This window comes from Bos indicus, chromosome 19 (assembly GCF_029378745.1).
Source record: "Bos indicus isolate NIAB-ARS_2022 breed Sahiwal x Tharparkar chromosome 19, NIAB-ARS_B.indTharparkar_mat_pri_1.0, whole genome shotgun sequence".
NCBI lineage: Eukaryota > Metazoa > Chordata > Mammalia > Artiodactyla > Bovidae > Bos > Bos indicus.
In genome coordinates, this window is record NC_091778.1 from 53,775,902 (window position 1) to 53,789,267 (window position 13,366).

General features: G+C 52.2%; 1 protein-coding gene across 3 annotated transcripts in view; it reads right to left on the reverse strand.

Annotated features, from left to right (window-relative positions):
* Nucleotides 1-371: 371 nt before the first annotated feature.
* Nucleotides 372-13,366, reverse strand: part of CCDC40 (coiled-coil domain 40 molecular ruler complex subunit) — a 44,042-nt gene continuing 31,047 nt past the window's right edge. For all 3 annotated transcript variants that reach the window (XM_070773929.1, XM_019982345.2, XM_070773930.1), the window contains 8 exons: nucleotides 9,568-9,813; nucleotides 8,394-8,607; nucleotides 7,805-7,974; nucleotides 7,623-7,714; nucleotides 6,082-6,202; nucleotides 3,822-4,010; nucleotides 2,133-2,291; nucleotides 372-1,178 (listed from right to left, as the gene is read on the reverse strand). In XM_070773929.1, coding sequence (XP_070630030.1) covers nucleotides 933-1,178; nucleotides 2,133-2,291; nucleotides 3,822-4,010; nucleotides 6,082-6,202; nucleotides 7,623-7,714; nucleotides 7,805-7,974; nucleotides 8,394-8,607; nucleotides 9,568-9,813 — 1,437 coding nt within the window. In that variant the 3' untranslated portion in view covers nucleotides 372-932. The remainder of the gene's footprint in view (nucleotides 1,179-2,132; nucleotides 2,292-3,821; nucleotides 4,011-6,081; nucleotides 6,203-7,622; nucleotides 7,715-7,804; nucleotides 7,975-8,393; nucleotides 8,608-9,567; nucleotides 9,814-13,366) is intronic.

Genomic DNA, 13,366 nt, shown 5'->3' on the forward strand with positions numbered 1-13,366 from the left:
CAGGCGATTCTTTACCAGCTGAGCCACAAGGAAAGCCAAAAAATACTGGAGTGGGTAACCTATCCCTTCTCCAGGGGATCTTCCTGACCCAAGAATCCAATCCAGTGCAGGTCTCCTGCATTGCAGGCAGATTCTTTACCAACTGAGCTGTCAGGGAAACCAGCACTGCCTGGGAAGCCCAAAGCAACTATACTCCAATGGAAATTAATAATAAAAGAGGAGCAAAATTTTCAAGTGAAAAGTTGGATCCTGTGACCCTGTCAGGTGGAACCAGGCACAGAAAGCCCCACACAGCAGTGTCAGAGTGTGATTGAGGGCTTCCCTGCTTCTTTGTGGGGTTTGTGTAGAATAAATACACTTTTTCTCGCACATTCAGAAAAAAAATTTTATTTTCCTCCTGAAACATTTAAAATTATCTTATAGAAAATTTTCCCTTTAAACTGCAGGGAAGGCATAGGTACCAGGTGCTTGGGAGTCAGAGTGTAGGGGGAGGCACCCTGGGTGGACGAGGACTCTGGAGAAGTGGGTAGACAAAGGGAGGTCTGTGGTCACACACCTGTGTGATCTCACCTCAGGCTTTAGGCCTCTAGACGCAGCCAGGGATTCACATCCCCCTGGACTTGCTCCCATAAGTTGGGAATCTGGATTTAACCCATGTTGGAGGTGGGGGCAGGAGCAGAGGCCTGTATTTCCAGTTTTACTAGGAGAAGTTAGCCCAACGTGGGCATGCAGGTTTGTGTTCACTGACACTGCCTTTGCAAGTGGAAGACTCACCAAAATGGAACCCCAGATGCAGGGATTTCCTACAAAAAATTCCTACAATGCCACCCTGTCTCTCTTAAATGGTGTCATTCTCTGAGGGTAGGAAGATTCCAGTTCTGATGACACACAAGACTGGTCTCCTCCTTGTGGGGGTTGGGGATTGGGGCTCTCTAGGACCCAGATGACTCCAGCCTTTTGTCGATGGACTGGCTGACCTTGAGCAGGGCCTCTTGGAACTGAGGGTACTCTTCCTTCACGTGGTGGAGGATGGTGCCGATGCTGACCAGCCTGTCGTGCAGACGCTTGAGCTCCATCAGCAGTGACTGCTTATTGCGGAGCATGAAGACGTACCGCCCGTCCTTCACGGCCTGCAGGTACTTGAGGCGCGTCTGCAGGGCCACGAGCTCAGAAAGATTCTTGGGAGGGACAAGAGACCCCATGTCAGGCTATGCATGTTCAAAAGAAGACACCTGCTGGCCTGGCACGAACTCTGACTCAAGGATGCGCCAGTGGAGAGCTTGGCAGATCCAGGGGAAGGGGCTGATGGACCCGCCCTCACCCACAGTCCAACCTGCCAGGTGCCCACCACACCCATCTCAGTTGATCGGGCCCAAACACTGCAGCCCTGAGTGACCCTTGCCTTCTGCTCACACCATATTGAATCCAGCAGAAAATCCCAGTGGGGCAGCTTTGAAATGACACACAGAGTCTGATGGCTTCTCACTAGCCTGAGGCTACCCTGGTCCATGCATCCTTCTTAAGAACTATGATGGCCTAAGACAGGTCCTGTGTCCACTCTTGGCCCTCACATTCCACACTCATCATGAGAACCAAATGATTGCAGTGATCCCAAGCCACTCCTCACCACCCCATCCCTGAGGGAGCAGCCCATGGTCACGGTGCTGCCCCCTCCAAGCCTTGCAAGCCTGGGGCCTTGGGCAGCCTCCACTCCTGCTGTACCTGGGGGTGCTCAATCCCTTGCCTCCCCTTCAAACTTTGACTCAAATGTCACTTTCCCTGTGTGGCCATCTCAGACCACCCTCCTTCCTAGTGCTGCCCCCATCCACCCGACACCCCTTCTGTGCTTCCTGTTTCTCCAGAGTTATCTGTCACCATCAGAGATGAGGTATCATTGTGCTTATTAGTTTGATTATCTGTCCTCCAACCCTCAGAAGGTGACCTCAGGGAGGGCAGGGGTTTTCACCTTTTCTGTTCACTCTACCCCTGGCACCCAGGACAGTGCTGGCCCGTGGAGCCTTCATGAGCAATGTGAGGTGGACGACAGCAGTAGATTGCTGTGATCAGCCTGGGCTTAGCTGGGCCAGAGCAGGCCTTGTTGCTGGGTTCCTGTGGCCCTGGGGCTTGCCTACCTGTCGCTTGAGGGTCGCCAGCCGGTCCAGCTCAACTTCAAGCTCGTCGGCCTCAACCTGCATCCTTGACAACTGCTCCTGTTTCTCCAGGAGGGAGTCACTCATGGATTTTTGAGATTCTTCCAGTTCCAGGATGGTTTGGGTGCACTCCTCGGTGGCCTGGGGCGGCGGCGGGGGGAGGGGGGCAGTGGTGAGACAGGAGCATCCTGGGACCCTGCCCCCAGTTATTCAGCGGACAGAGAAGAGTCAGGCAGGGAGGACCCCCAGGACCCTCTATGCACACAATCTGGGAGGATTCCAAAGCTGGGGTGTAGGAGAGTGCCTCAGGTGGGGAGGCCAGCGAGGGAGCCATGGCCGGACCCTCTGTGGCAGTAGGGGGAGGATTCTGTTGCCAACCTGGGCAGAGGAGGCCCCTGGGGAGCAAGGAGGGGTGGAGAGGGGTGGATAAAAGAAAGTCCAGGAGTGGCCAACATGGCAGAGAAATGCACAAACCAGGACCAGAAAAGGCCCCTCTGCACCTCCAGGAACGTTCAAATAAGCAGTTGGATCAAATCCATCATTTTCAGCTACTCTTTCCTCATGCGGGACTCCCCCGACCAGGGCTATTCCAACATTCTCCACCTGGTCCTCTGGGTGACACCACGAGGTGAGGACCCATTTCACAGGTCAGTAAGCCAAGGTACAGAGAGGTTGGACAATATGCATGAGCCACAAGTAGAAGAGCAGGGCTAGGACCCACGGTGGGGCTCCAAGGCCAGGTTCTGTCTTGGACAACCCTTGCCTCTCTTGGAGGGGTCACTGCCCCGTCTCCACTGACAGATGAGGAACTGTGGGGATGGAAGATTTCTCGCCCACTGAGACCACATAGCCGGCCAGTGGGGGCCGAGGGAAATCTGAGCTCAGATCCCTGCCTGGTGACGGTGAAAGGAGGCGGCACAGGGGCCGTAGCTGGTCCCCTCCCTGGGCAGGCACACACCGAATGGTTGGTCAATGTGGCCAGGTGGATGGGGACACGGGCTCGAGTGGGTGCCCTCCACGTTCCCATCAGCCCATCCCCAGCACCCACTGGGCATCAGTGACACAGGGGCTCACACTCTTCACCAACACTCCGTGTTTCCCTGACGCCGTTTCTGTTAGAAGAGGGGGCAAAAACGGGGCCGCTTCCAGTCCTGAGCTGCACCTGCCTCATGGCTCTTCTGTTAAACCCAAGACAAACTCCCAAGCAAAGGCCTGATCAGAGCAGGGCGTTAGGGACACCCAGGAAGCACCTGTGGATCTGGCCGCCACTCTGTCTTGACCCAGAACCAGCATGTGGGGTGTGGGCTCAGACTTTTGTCCCCCAGTCCAGAAGAAAGTGGCCTATCTGACTCAGGAGCTGAGCTCCTTCCATCCCCCAACCCCCACTGTCTCTTCTCTTTCTCATAAAACAACCCCGACACAGCAGTTGGGATGGCAGCTCCAGGAATGAGGGCTGGGAGAAGAGGCAGTAAGGCGGATGAGGTGGGGAGGGACCCCCCAAGAAGCAGGCTGGAAGGACCGAGTGAAAGCCCAAGTTGGAGAAAGTGCCTCAGAAACTCGGCCCTGGCTGGTCACGCACGGACGCCTGCCAGTGGGGCTGATGACCCAGCTGACCACCCGTGGACAGGTGGCCCGAGGCGGGGCCCCTTCCCCATGGCCCGTCTCCCCTACCTTGTGAATGTCCCTGATCTTCCGTCGGAGCTCGGTCTGCTTGTGGTGGAAGTCTGTCCGGGTGAACAGCTTCTTGTCCATCTTGCTCTGCCCCTCAGCCCGGGTGGAGATGGTATCTCTTCGGGTGACGGCCAGCTCCATGTCCCGGATCATCTTCTCCTGCTGCTTCAGGAGCTGCCCGTGCTTGACCTGGGTGCACAGGGCAGGGGACTGGGCAGGAGAGGGGCCTGCGCCACCTCCCTCCGCACCCAACTGAACCAGCGGGGAACTCGTGAGGGTGATGCCCCAGGGAAAAAAGGAACGTGGGGGCTTTGTCAACTGGTCAGAATGATTTCAGTCCATGTCAAGAATACCAGGTCAGCAGGGCGACACTGAGAAACTGACAGAGACAGGGGTAGATGGGGACACGTGAGGACCACATGCAGCCTGGGGTTGGGTCCTGGAGTAGAAAAAGGACATTAGCCAAAACAACAGTGATCTCTGCTTAGAGTTCGTAGTTTGGTTAACTGTATCACACTGAGGTTAATTGCCTTGTTAGGAAAAAGGCATCGTGGTTTTGTGAGATGGTGGCCTGAAGGGTCTCTGGGGCCTGGGGCTGGGGGCTGGGCTGTGGTGGGAGTGGGACTGTGAGGGGTGTCTGGGAGCTTTCTGCAGAGGAGGGCATGGTCCTTGTCTCCACGGGGTGGTGGCCACATTATGCACACTGGACATTTAAAGTAAGTTCACGTTACTGCATGTAAGTTTGTTTACTGTTTAGTCGCTAAGTCGTGGCCAGCTCTTTTGCAACCCTATGAACTGCAGCTCGTCAGGCTCCTCTGTCCATAGGATTCTCGGCACAAGAATACTGGAGTGGGTTGCCATTCCCTTCTCCAGGGGATCTTCCTGACCCTGTGATTGAACCCATGTCTCCTGCATTGCAGGTAGATTCTTTACTGCTGAACCACCAGGGAAGCCCTGTAAATAAATTATTCCTCAATAAAGTTGATTTAAAATAACAAGAGGGGGACTCCCCTGGCAGTCCAGTGGCTAAGACTCTGTGCTCCCAAGGCAGAGGGCCTGGGTTCAGTCCCTGGTCGGGGAACTAGATCCCATATGTTGCAACTAAAGATCCCATGTGTTGCAAAGATGACCCAGTGCAGTCAAATAAATATTAAAAAAAATCAAGATGGTGTGGATTTGGGCTCTTAGATCAGTAGACACAGAAGACAGCCCAGAAAGAGACCCCCAAAAATATGGATGCTGATTTCCATAAGGATGTCATTGTAACATTGTTAGTAGTGACAGACAGCAACAAACTGGAGACAGTCAGCATCTTCACATCCACCTGGGAAGGCTTCGTTAAATTATGTTGTATCCATAGGATATTCTGCAACTATTAAAGAAAGTTCATGTCTGGATCACTAAAAAAAGAATAAGTTGCTGAGTTATATGTACTATTTTGGTGAAGGAAAACAAAACCGAAACACAACTAGGAGGGAGGGGGCTGGCAGCCCATTTGTGTGTGTGTGTGTGTGTGTGTGTGTATGTGTGCACCTATGTACGTATGTGCGTCTGTGTGTGTGTGTGTGTAAGCTTTGTGGTACAGTGTTTGACCTGCCGCAGCAACATACATGGCTTCTGTGGTTTGAAAAGTCAGTTAAATGAGTGTTTATTAAACTTATCATAGTGGACGCATTTGATCAGAATTCCTCTGGACTCAGCCAGCAGGGTTATTATGGACCATGTAATTGTAAAAGTGATGTCATATTTCTTTTTATGACCTGCTGTGATTTGTATCCTTAAGTTCCTGAACCTTTGGCTCAGTGACAGCTTGTGATTTAATTACCAGCCTTTTTTTTTTAAGGTAATGAAATCCAGCTAAAGATGACAGTAGAGAGAAAAACATGACTTGACGGGGAAATGTGGGTGTGTTCCTTGCACTCTGTTACGGAGTGAATCTTTTTGGTCCAATGGTGGGACACATCTCACAAGCGGGTCACGAGATTGGGTGGGGACTGGTCACAGTCAGCATTTAGAAATACTGGATGGAGCACGCTGCTTGGAGCGAGGGTAACAGTGCTTCGTGAATACTGTGCAGGTCGTCGTGTCCTGTGACCATTCTGGTGCAGTAAGAACAAGAACTGGACAGGCACTGGTGGAGAAAGTCAGCAGGGGGAACAGCGAGTTTCCTTGGTGTGCTTGGAGTGTAGGCTGCCATGCCAGAGTGGTTTCTTCCCAGGACCCCAAGCTCCAGGCCCCCCACCTCCCTCCTTCCACCCACCTTCATCCTGTGTATCTCTGCCTTCATGGCCCGGATCTCCATCTGGCCTGTCTCAGAATCCACGGAGGCCCGCATCTCTTTTGCAAGTTGGATTTTTTTCTCCCAAAGCATGATCTGGTGTCTTTAAGGGGAGGGGAGGCAGTGTAAGAGCTGCAGAACAAAGGGGTTTTCTTTCTGACACTTCGGTGAGCATGGTGCACTGTGCTTGGGGCGTGCTGTGCTTGGAATGGGCTCAGATATCAAAGAGCAGTGTGATGGGCTGGGAGACCCTTGCCTTCCTGATGACAGGGTGCCCTTGCTGAGCAGGTGGCATGCTTAATTTGCAGGCACCCAGGCAAGGGTTTAAATAGAAACTAATGTCCCCCATTTTGGGACCAGAAGGTAAACTCAACCCTAAGGCCCTTCACTCTCACCTAGAAAGGGGGGACGAGGGAGAAAGCAGATACGTAGCTTTAGGAGAAGCTGAGTAAGTCAAGTATAAGTGACAAAAGTTGACATAAGGAGAAGTCAAAAGCCTAAATAGACCAAGAGCCTGAAAACTATTAAAATGTTAGCAAAGACATATGCCCTCCACCCCTGTTGTCTGAATGTTTGTGTCCCCACCCTGCAAATCAACATGTTGGAATCCTCATGCCCGGTCTTTGGTGGTGGTGGTGGGGTGATGAGGTCATGAGAGTGGAGCCCCCATGAATGGGATTAGTGCGCTCATTAAAGAGACCCCAGAGAGCTTCCCTTCTCTTGCCACCCTGTGAGGACACAGTGAGAAGTCTGCAACCCAGAAAAGAGCCCTCACCCGACCTCACAAGTACCCCGATCTCAGACTTCCAGCCTCAACAACTATGAGCAACAAATTCCTGTTGTTTATAAAGCCCCAGCCTGTGGTGTTGAGTTGTAGCAGCCTGCAGGCACTAAGATCCCTTGAAAAAGTTCCAGGTAGTGTTATGTGTCGACTCTGTCAAAACGCAGGGAACGAATGGTCCCTTTGCCGCTCAGCGCCTTGGAGAGCACATGAGCCAATTAGGGCACACACAGGGCGGCTCAGGGGTCCTCGCAGCTCGGAACGCAGACCCGTGCACCCCGAGGGGGAAGACATCCACAGAGAAATATAATAAAGGCTGCTTCAAAGGCAGACAGAGAAAATCGCACTATGGTTTAAAAAAAAAAAAAAAAAAAATGAAAGAAACCTACAGAGAAAACCGTAAAGGAAGAGGGCTGGATTAAGTGTGATTCTCCTTTCTACTCTGCACTCATTGCTATGGTTTACAATGCTTACCGCTGGGTCTGGATTACTCTTATAATCAGGCACCAGAAAGATCATACAGTTTTTAAAAGGTCTGTGCGGAAGGAAGCCACTCCACTTCCAATGATCACCATCATGGCTTTGCAGAAGGGTTGCCCGGAGGCACAGAACTCCGCTGTTCCCAGGGATCCGGCTGAGGTTCAGGGCCGCGCCTCCCCCGCCCCCTCCCCGCGCACCAACTGGTTTCTGTGAACCGTGAACCGTGGGCAGCGACCCTCCGGACCGGCGCCTGGGCACTCACTCCGCCTCCACCAGGCTGTTGAGCACGGCTGCCTTCTCCTCGCTCAGCTGGTTCAGCTTCTCCTGCATCTCGATGGTCTCCCGCTCTGAGGCCTGCGTGGAGAGGAGAGAGGGGCGGTGGGCGGGGCCGAGGACTGCGCGCACCTGCTTGCCCCGCCCATCCACTCTGAGCCCGGAGCGCACCTTGAGCGAGCGCACGAACTCGCCCTCCGTGGCCAGGTTGTCCTGCTGTAGCTCCTCGGAGCTGCACCGGTTCTGGTTCATCAGCAAGTTGAGCTTCTTCAGATCGTTGTCCAGGTCCTTCATGTGGCGCTCGATCTGTTTCTGCTCCTTCTTCTCCTGGTTGATCTTGTCTGTGCGGAGGGTGACCGGGGGTGGGGAGTGGCCCCCGGGGGTTGAGATCGGGGGTCTGTGCACACTGCGCCCTCCTTCCCCGCTGACCTTCGGGCATCCCTACCCAGACAGCGGAGGCAGAAGGGGACGTGGTTGCCGCTCAGACACCGAGTCCCCAGGAAAGGTCAGCAAGCTCCGGGGCAGAGGGTGGAAAGCAACGACCCCGACCTCGCACAAGCAGGTTTGGGAGCCCAGAGGGCCGGACAAGAAGGCGGCAGGACCTCTGGGAAGAAACAGGCACCATGTGTCCAGGCAGAGTGGGCCCCAGACACCCGGCAGCACTTCCTGTGGGGCTGCCCGGCCCAGCTGACCCGGTGGGACCAGATGGCACCAGAAAGCCTCAGCAGGTGCTGTGGAGGGGCTGGGCAGGGGAGCTCACTTTCTATCCGTATTTTCTTCTGCTCCAGGATGTGGATCTCCTTCTTGGACATGTCCAGGGAGACCAGGTGCTCCTCGCGCTCCTGTGTGACCTTCACCATCTCCTGCTGCAGCCGCAGCCAGGTCACCTGGGCCTGCGTCACGTTGGTGTTGTTTTCCTCGATCAGCTTGGTCAACCTCTTGATCTCCAGCTCCAGGGGCCCCACTTCTTCCCCCTGAAAGCGATGTTCGCCAGAAAGCAGACTGAGTCCCTAAAGTCAGGGTGGGCTGCAGAGGGCGGGACACCTGAGATCATGCATCTGTATGCTGAGTAGGGGATCTTTACTCAGAGGGCCTAGGAACCCTGTCATTGTGTCCCCTCTTCTGCGGTCCAAGGCCATATGGCCTGACCTGCTGTGGGAGATTCTGTTCTGGTAATCTGCTGGTCTGCCACCAGCTTCCCTTCCTCCACTGGCCTGGCCCCACCACGCCCCAGTCTTGTGGGGCCTCTGTTACCCAAAAGGGCTTTGCAAATTGTCTTTTCACAACAGACTGTCATAGGTTAGGGTCTTTACTCCCTTGGAATCCATTCAAGTTACAGCTCTGAGACCATGCTCTGGTTGGGGTCTACCTAAGAGCATCCCCACCAACTGCCCCTGCTGCTCTGGGATTTGAGGCTGTTGTGGGGTCCTCAGGTCAGGGACACTGGATAACCTATTGAACTTCAAGCCTCAAACCCATCAGACCACTAAGAGCAGCGGTGAGTAAGATCCTGCCCGCTGCCTGCCTTCACATAGTCCACGGGACACACAAAATAGCAAAAGAAGACAATTTCATGCCAGGTGGAAGTTATATGGAATCCAGACTTCAGGGCCCATAAGTAAGGTTTCATCACACATGGACACACTTGTCTGTTTACCTACTGCAGTGGCTCCTCATAACCGCTAGGGTGAGGGGTTGCAACAGAGACCATATGGTCTATAACACCTGAAATATTGACTATGTGCCCCCACAGAGAAGGTCTGCAGACAGCCCCTGAGTCAGCATTCTACACAGACATGTGCATTTCACCCGTAAGAGGGGTAGGGTGGGAACGCCTGTGTCCTACATGAGTCTGTCCCTGAACATAAGCAGTTTCGGAAATGGCCAGGCACAGATATCAACCCAAGTGGCCTCTCCTGATCCTGGGGTCCTACCCCAAGTTCAGAAACCATCTGCTCCAGCTGCTTGTTGAAAAAGTTGATGAGGCCTTGCTTTCTTTCAATCAGTATCGTGCGCCTGGAAATTTCATTTTCACTGTTGTTGATGAGGTCGTTGACTTTTTTCACTTCCTTATCCAGCTCAGCCAGTATCTTCTGATGCATGTCCAGCCTGCAGTTGGTGTTCGTGATGTCCAGGGTGGTCTGAGCAATGTCACCGTCAATTTTGGAAAGATGTGTCACCTGAATTAGCAGAAGGAAACAAGTCTGAACTTTTTTCCTCTTTCTGAGAGGCTCCACATGAGTTGGTTGGCTTCTTGTTTTCCTTGATCTGGGTATTCATCTGGAGAAATTCTAAAACAGAGGAGGATGTTGGTTTTTTTCTCCACCTTATGACCTGTCAAAGGACTTACTTGTTTGAACCCTAATGATTCCTCACAAAAAAAGAAAGCTGATATTATTATCTCTTCTTATCAAACAGTAAAATACATGAAATGGGGAAATGTAAAAATACAGATGATCACCCGTAAATCTGCCACACAGTTAGCCAGCATTACTATTTAGAATCTATTCTGCCTTCTTGACTTTGTATATAAACCCTCTTCCTCCCTGCCCAAACAAAAACAGGGTCACACTGTACATATAGCTTTGTAAGCCACGTTTCAATTTGACACGTCATGTCATGTCATTTTTAATGGTTGTATAATAGTCATATTTGTAACAGACATTGGGAAGCAAGTCACAGCTGTCCCTGGGAATGTCATCTGCTCCACAGCAAGCACAGGGCCCCTGCTCTCAACAGCTCATGTGCTTTTGGTGAAGAAAACCAACACGCCTGCCCTCTTTGAGCTTGTCATCTGTTATCAACATTCCTACTCGAAATAATGCTGTGACAAATGCCAACTTCTAACTTCTATTTCATGGGACAAATGTCCTTTACATTTCACTAAAAAATTGGACACGGTCATGGAGAGAAAAGATTGTACTGTGGGGTGTCATTTACCACCTGGCCAGAGGCTTGTGGTCCTGGAACTTTTGCCAACCATGGTTCTGGGGTTGGGAGCTTCAGCCCAGGGCAGAGCTGCCCAGGGCTCCTTGGACCTGCCCTCTGTCCTGAAGGCTGAGCCAGCCCACCCTGCCTCCTCTGCAGGTTTCAGAAGACAGATTTTCTCCATTCTTTCCTACAGTGGAGAGTTGATTGTAAGGACACTTGTGAGAATTAGGGAGGGAGGCAGCTCAGGCTCACTTTGGTATCAGGGCCCTTTTCCCTGGACTGTGGCTATGCCTTGACCTTGCCAGCCAGCCTCTCACTGTTGGCTGCCCAATGGCTCCTGCCCCTGCAAATCCTCAGCTCTCTATCAGCCTGTGGCTCCCACCAACTCCTGCCCATGCTCCAGTCATTTCTTCTCTTCCCCCACGTGACCCCAGCTGGCTTTGTCAAACACCCACTCTCTGACCAACTATCATGCGTGGCTTTCCAGGACATCCCTAGGTTTAAAGTCAGACCTTGCCAGCATCTCAAGGCACCCAGCTTCCTATGTAACACCTTGGCCCCTTTGGCTCCTCTGAGCTCTGGTTATCCACCCATCCCTTTCTTTGCCAAGATTATCCAAAGTTGCCAGGTCTTCACAAGGACTCTGCCCATACTGGAAGGGCTTCAGTTCCTAAGTCTCCTTTCAGCCACCAAACAGGCCAACCAGAGCACCCTGACCTCCCCTCAGCCTCCTCAGGCTGTTTGTCCCACATGTTGAGACCACCCTGGCCTCCTCCTGGGACATCGGTACCGCTCCTTTATTAACTGTGTAGACCTCATGGTTCACCCATGCCTGCAATCCCTCTGAACACAGCTCTGGATGATTCTGTCCCTCTACAACTTCTGCTCCCTGTCCCAGATATCCCCTGTCTGCCACCAGGCCACAGGGGTACTGAGCAGTGGGAGAAGTGCCTCCTTTCAAGAGCTGGATTTGCTGTTGGCTATTGTTGCAACAAATGCTGGCCCAGGACTCTTTATCGCCCTCATGTGGACACGAATAGTAGTACACCTACTGCCCACAAAGCGCTCCAACAAATGCTGGGTTCACGACTCTTTACTGCCATCCTGTGGACATGGGTGGTAGTACATCTGCCACCCACCAACTGGTCCAACAAATGTTGGCCCAGGACTTTACTGCCCTCGTGTGGACACAAGTGGTAGTACATCTGCCACCCACCGAGAGGCCCAACAAATGCTAGCCCAGAACTTTATTTCCCTCTTGTGAACATGGGTGGTAGTGCACCTTCTGCCCACAAATTTTTGCAATAAATGCTGGTCCAGAACTCTTTATTGTCCCCTTGTGGACATGGGTGGCAGTACACCTGCTGTCCATGAATTTTTGCAATAAATGTTGGTCCAAGTCTCTTTACCGCCCTCCTGTGGACATGAGTGGTAATACTCCTACCCCACGAATTTTTGCAATAAACGCAAGCCCAGGACTCTTTACTGCCCTCATGTGAACATGGGTGGTAGTACACCTGTATCTCACCAAGTGCACCAACACATGCTGGCCTGGGACTCTTTACTGCCCTCCTGTGGACATGGATGGTAGTATACCTACTGCCCACCAAGTGCTCCAACAAATGCTGGCCCAGGACCCTTTACTGCCCTCCCACGGACATGGGTGGCAGTACACCTGCTGTCCATGAATTTTTGCAATAAATGCTGGTCCAAATCTCTTTAGCGCCCTCCTGTGGACATAGGTGGTAGTACACCTATCACCCACCAAGTGTTCCAACAAATGCTGACCCAGGACTTTACTGCCCTCCCGTGGACATGGGTGGTAGCACATGTGTTGTCCACATGGGTGACTGGGAAAGGGGGACACCCGGGAGCATGGGGATCAGCCTCTGTGATATTGCATCAGGGCTGGGCAAGTTTATTTCACACTCACCACACTGCATAACTTTTCCAGTGCACACTTGGGCCCCACTGTTTTGCTCCCAGCAGGTAGTCTTGCCCCCACTTCCTGGAATAAGAACTGGTAGGACTCCACTAGCATCAACCAGGACATCTCAAGGAGACCCAGGCATGCACAGTCTTGGCTCCAGCCCCCTCTCCTCAGTTCCTTGGCACAAGCAAGCCAGGAGCCAGCTGGTCTCCTCCCAGGTATCTGGGAGGCATGAGGTGCCTCAGAGTTCTAGCAAGCCAGGTAGACAGCACCCTAAGGCAGGGGGTCACACAGGAAGAACCAAAGAAGAAAAAACCTAAGTAGCAAATTGCTTTTTTCAGGACATAGGGACCCCTGCTCAGAGAAAGGCAAGACCCCTGGGGGAGCAAAAGAGAGCTCTTTCCAGGGATAGGGGTTGGGTCCTCAGTCCAGGAGGGCCAGTCACACTCACTCAGGACCTTTAGGCACATCGTGGGAAAGCAGAGGGTCGGGCTACTCCATGATTCATTTTCAATGCTCCTACCAATTTGACCAGGGTCTCTGCTGCAGCAATTTATCCTCAGACATGTGGACAAAGATGTGTGAACAAGTATGTTCAGTGCTGAGTTATTTCTAAAGTTTAAAACAACTTTAAGTGTCCGAAAAGAGAATTATTAAAGAAAACATGTATATTTGAAGGATAAAATGTGATGCATAAACCGACATGCACTTTTTCTAATAATATTTATGGGAAATGTTATGTTAAATATGACCAATAATGTAAAACACTGCACACACAGTGAAAAATTAATGGGCTCCTACACTTGTTTGTGCACTTTTTGCTCTGTGTTGCATTTCAGTAAAATTAATGAAAATGGATTAGAGTGGTTTAA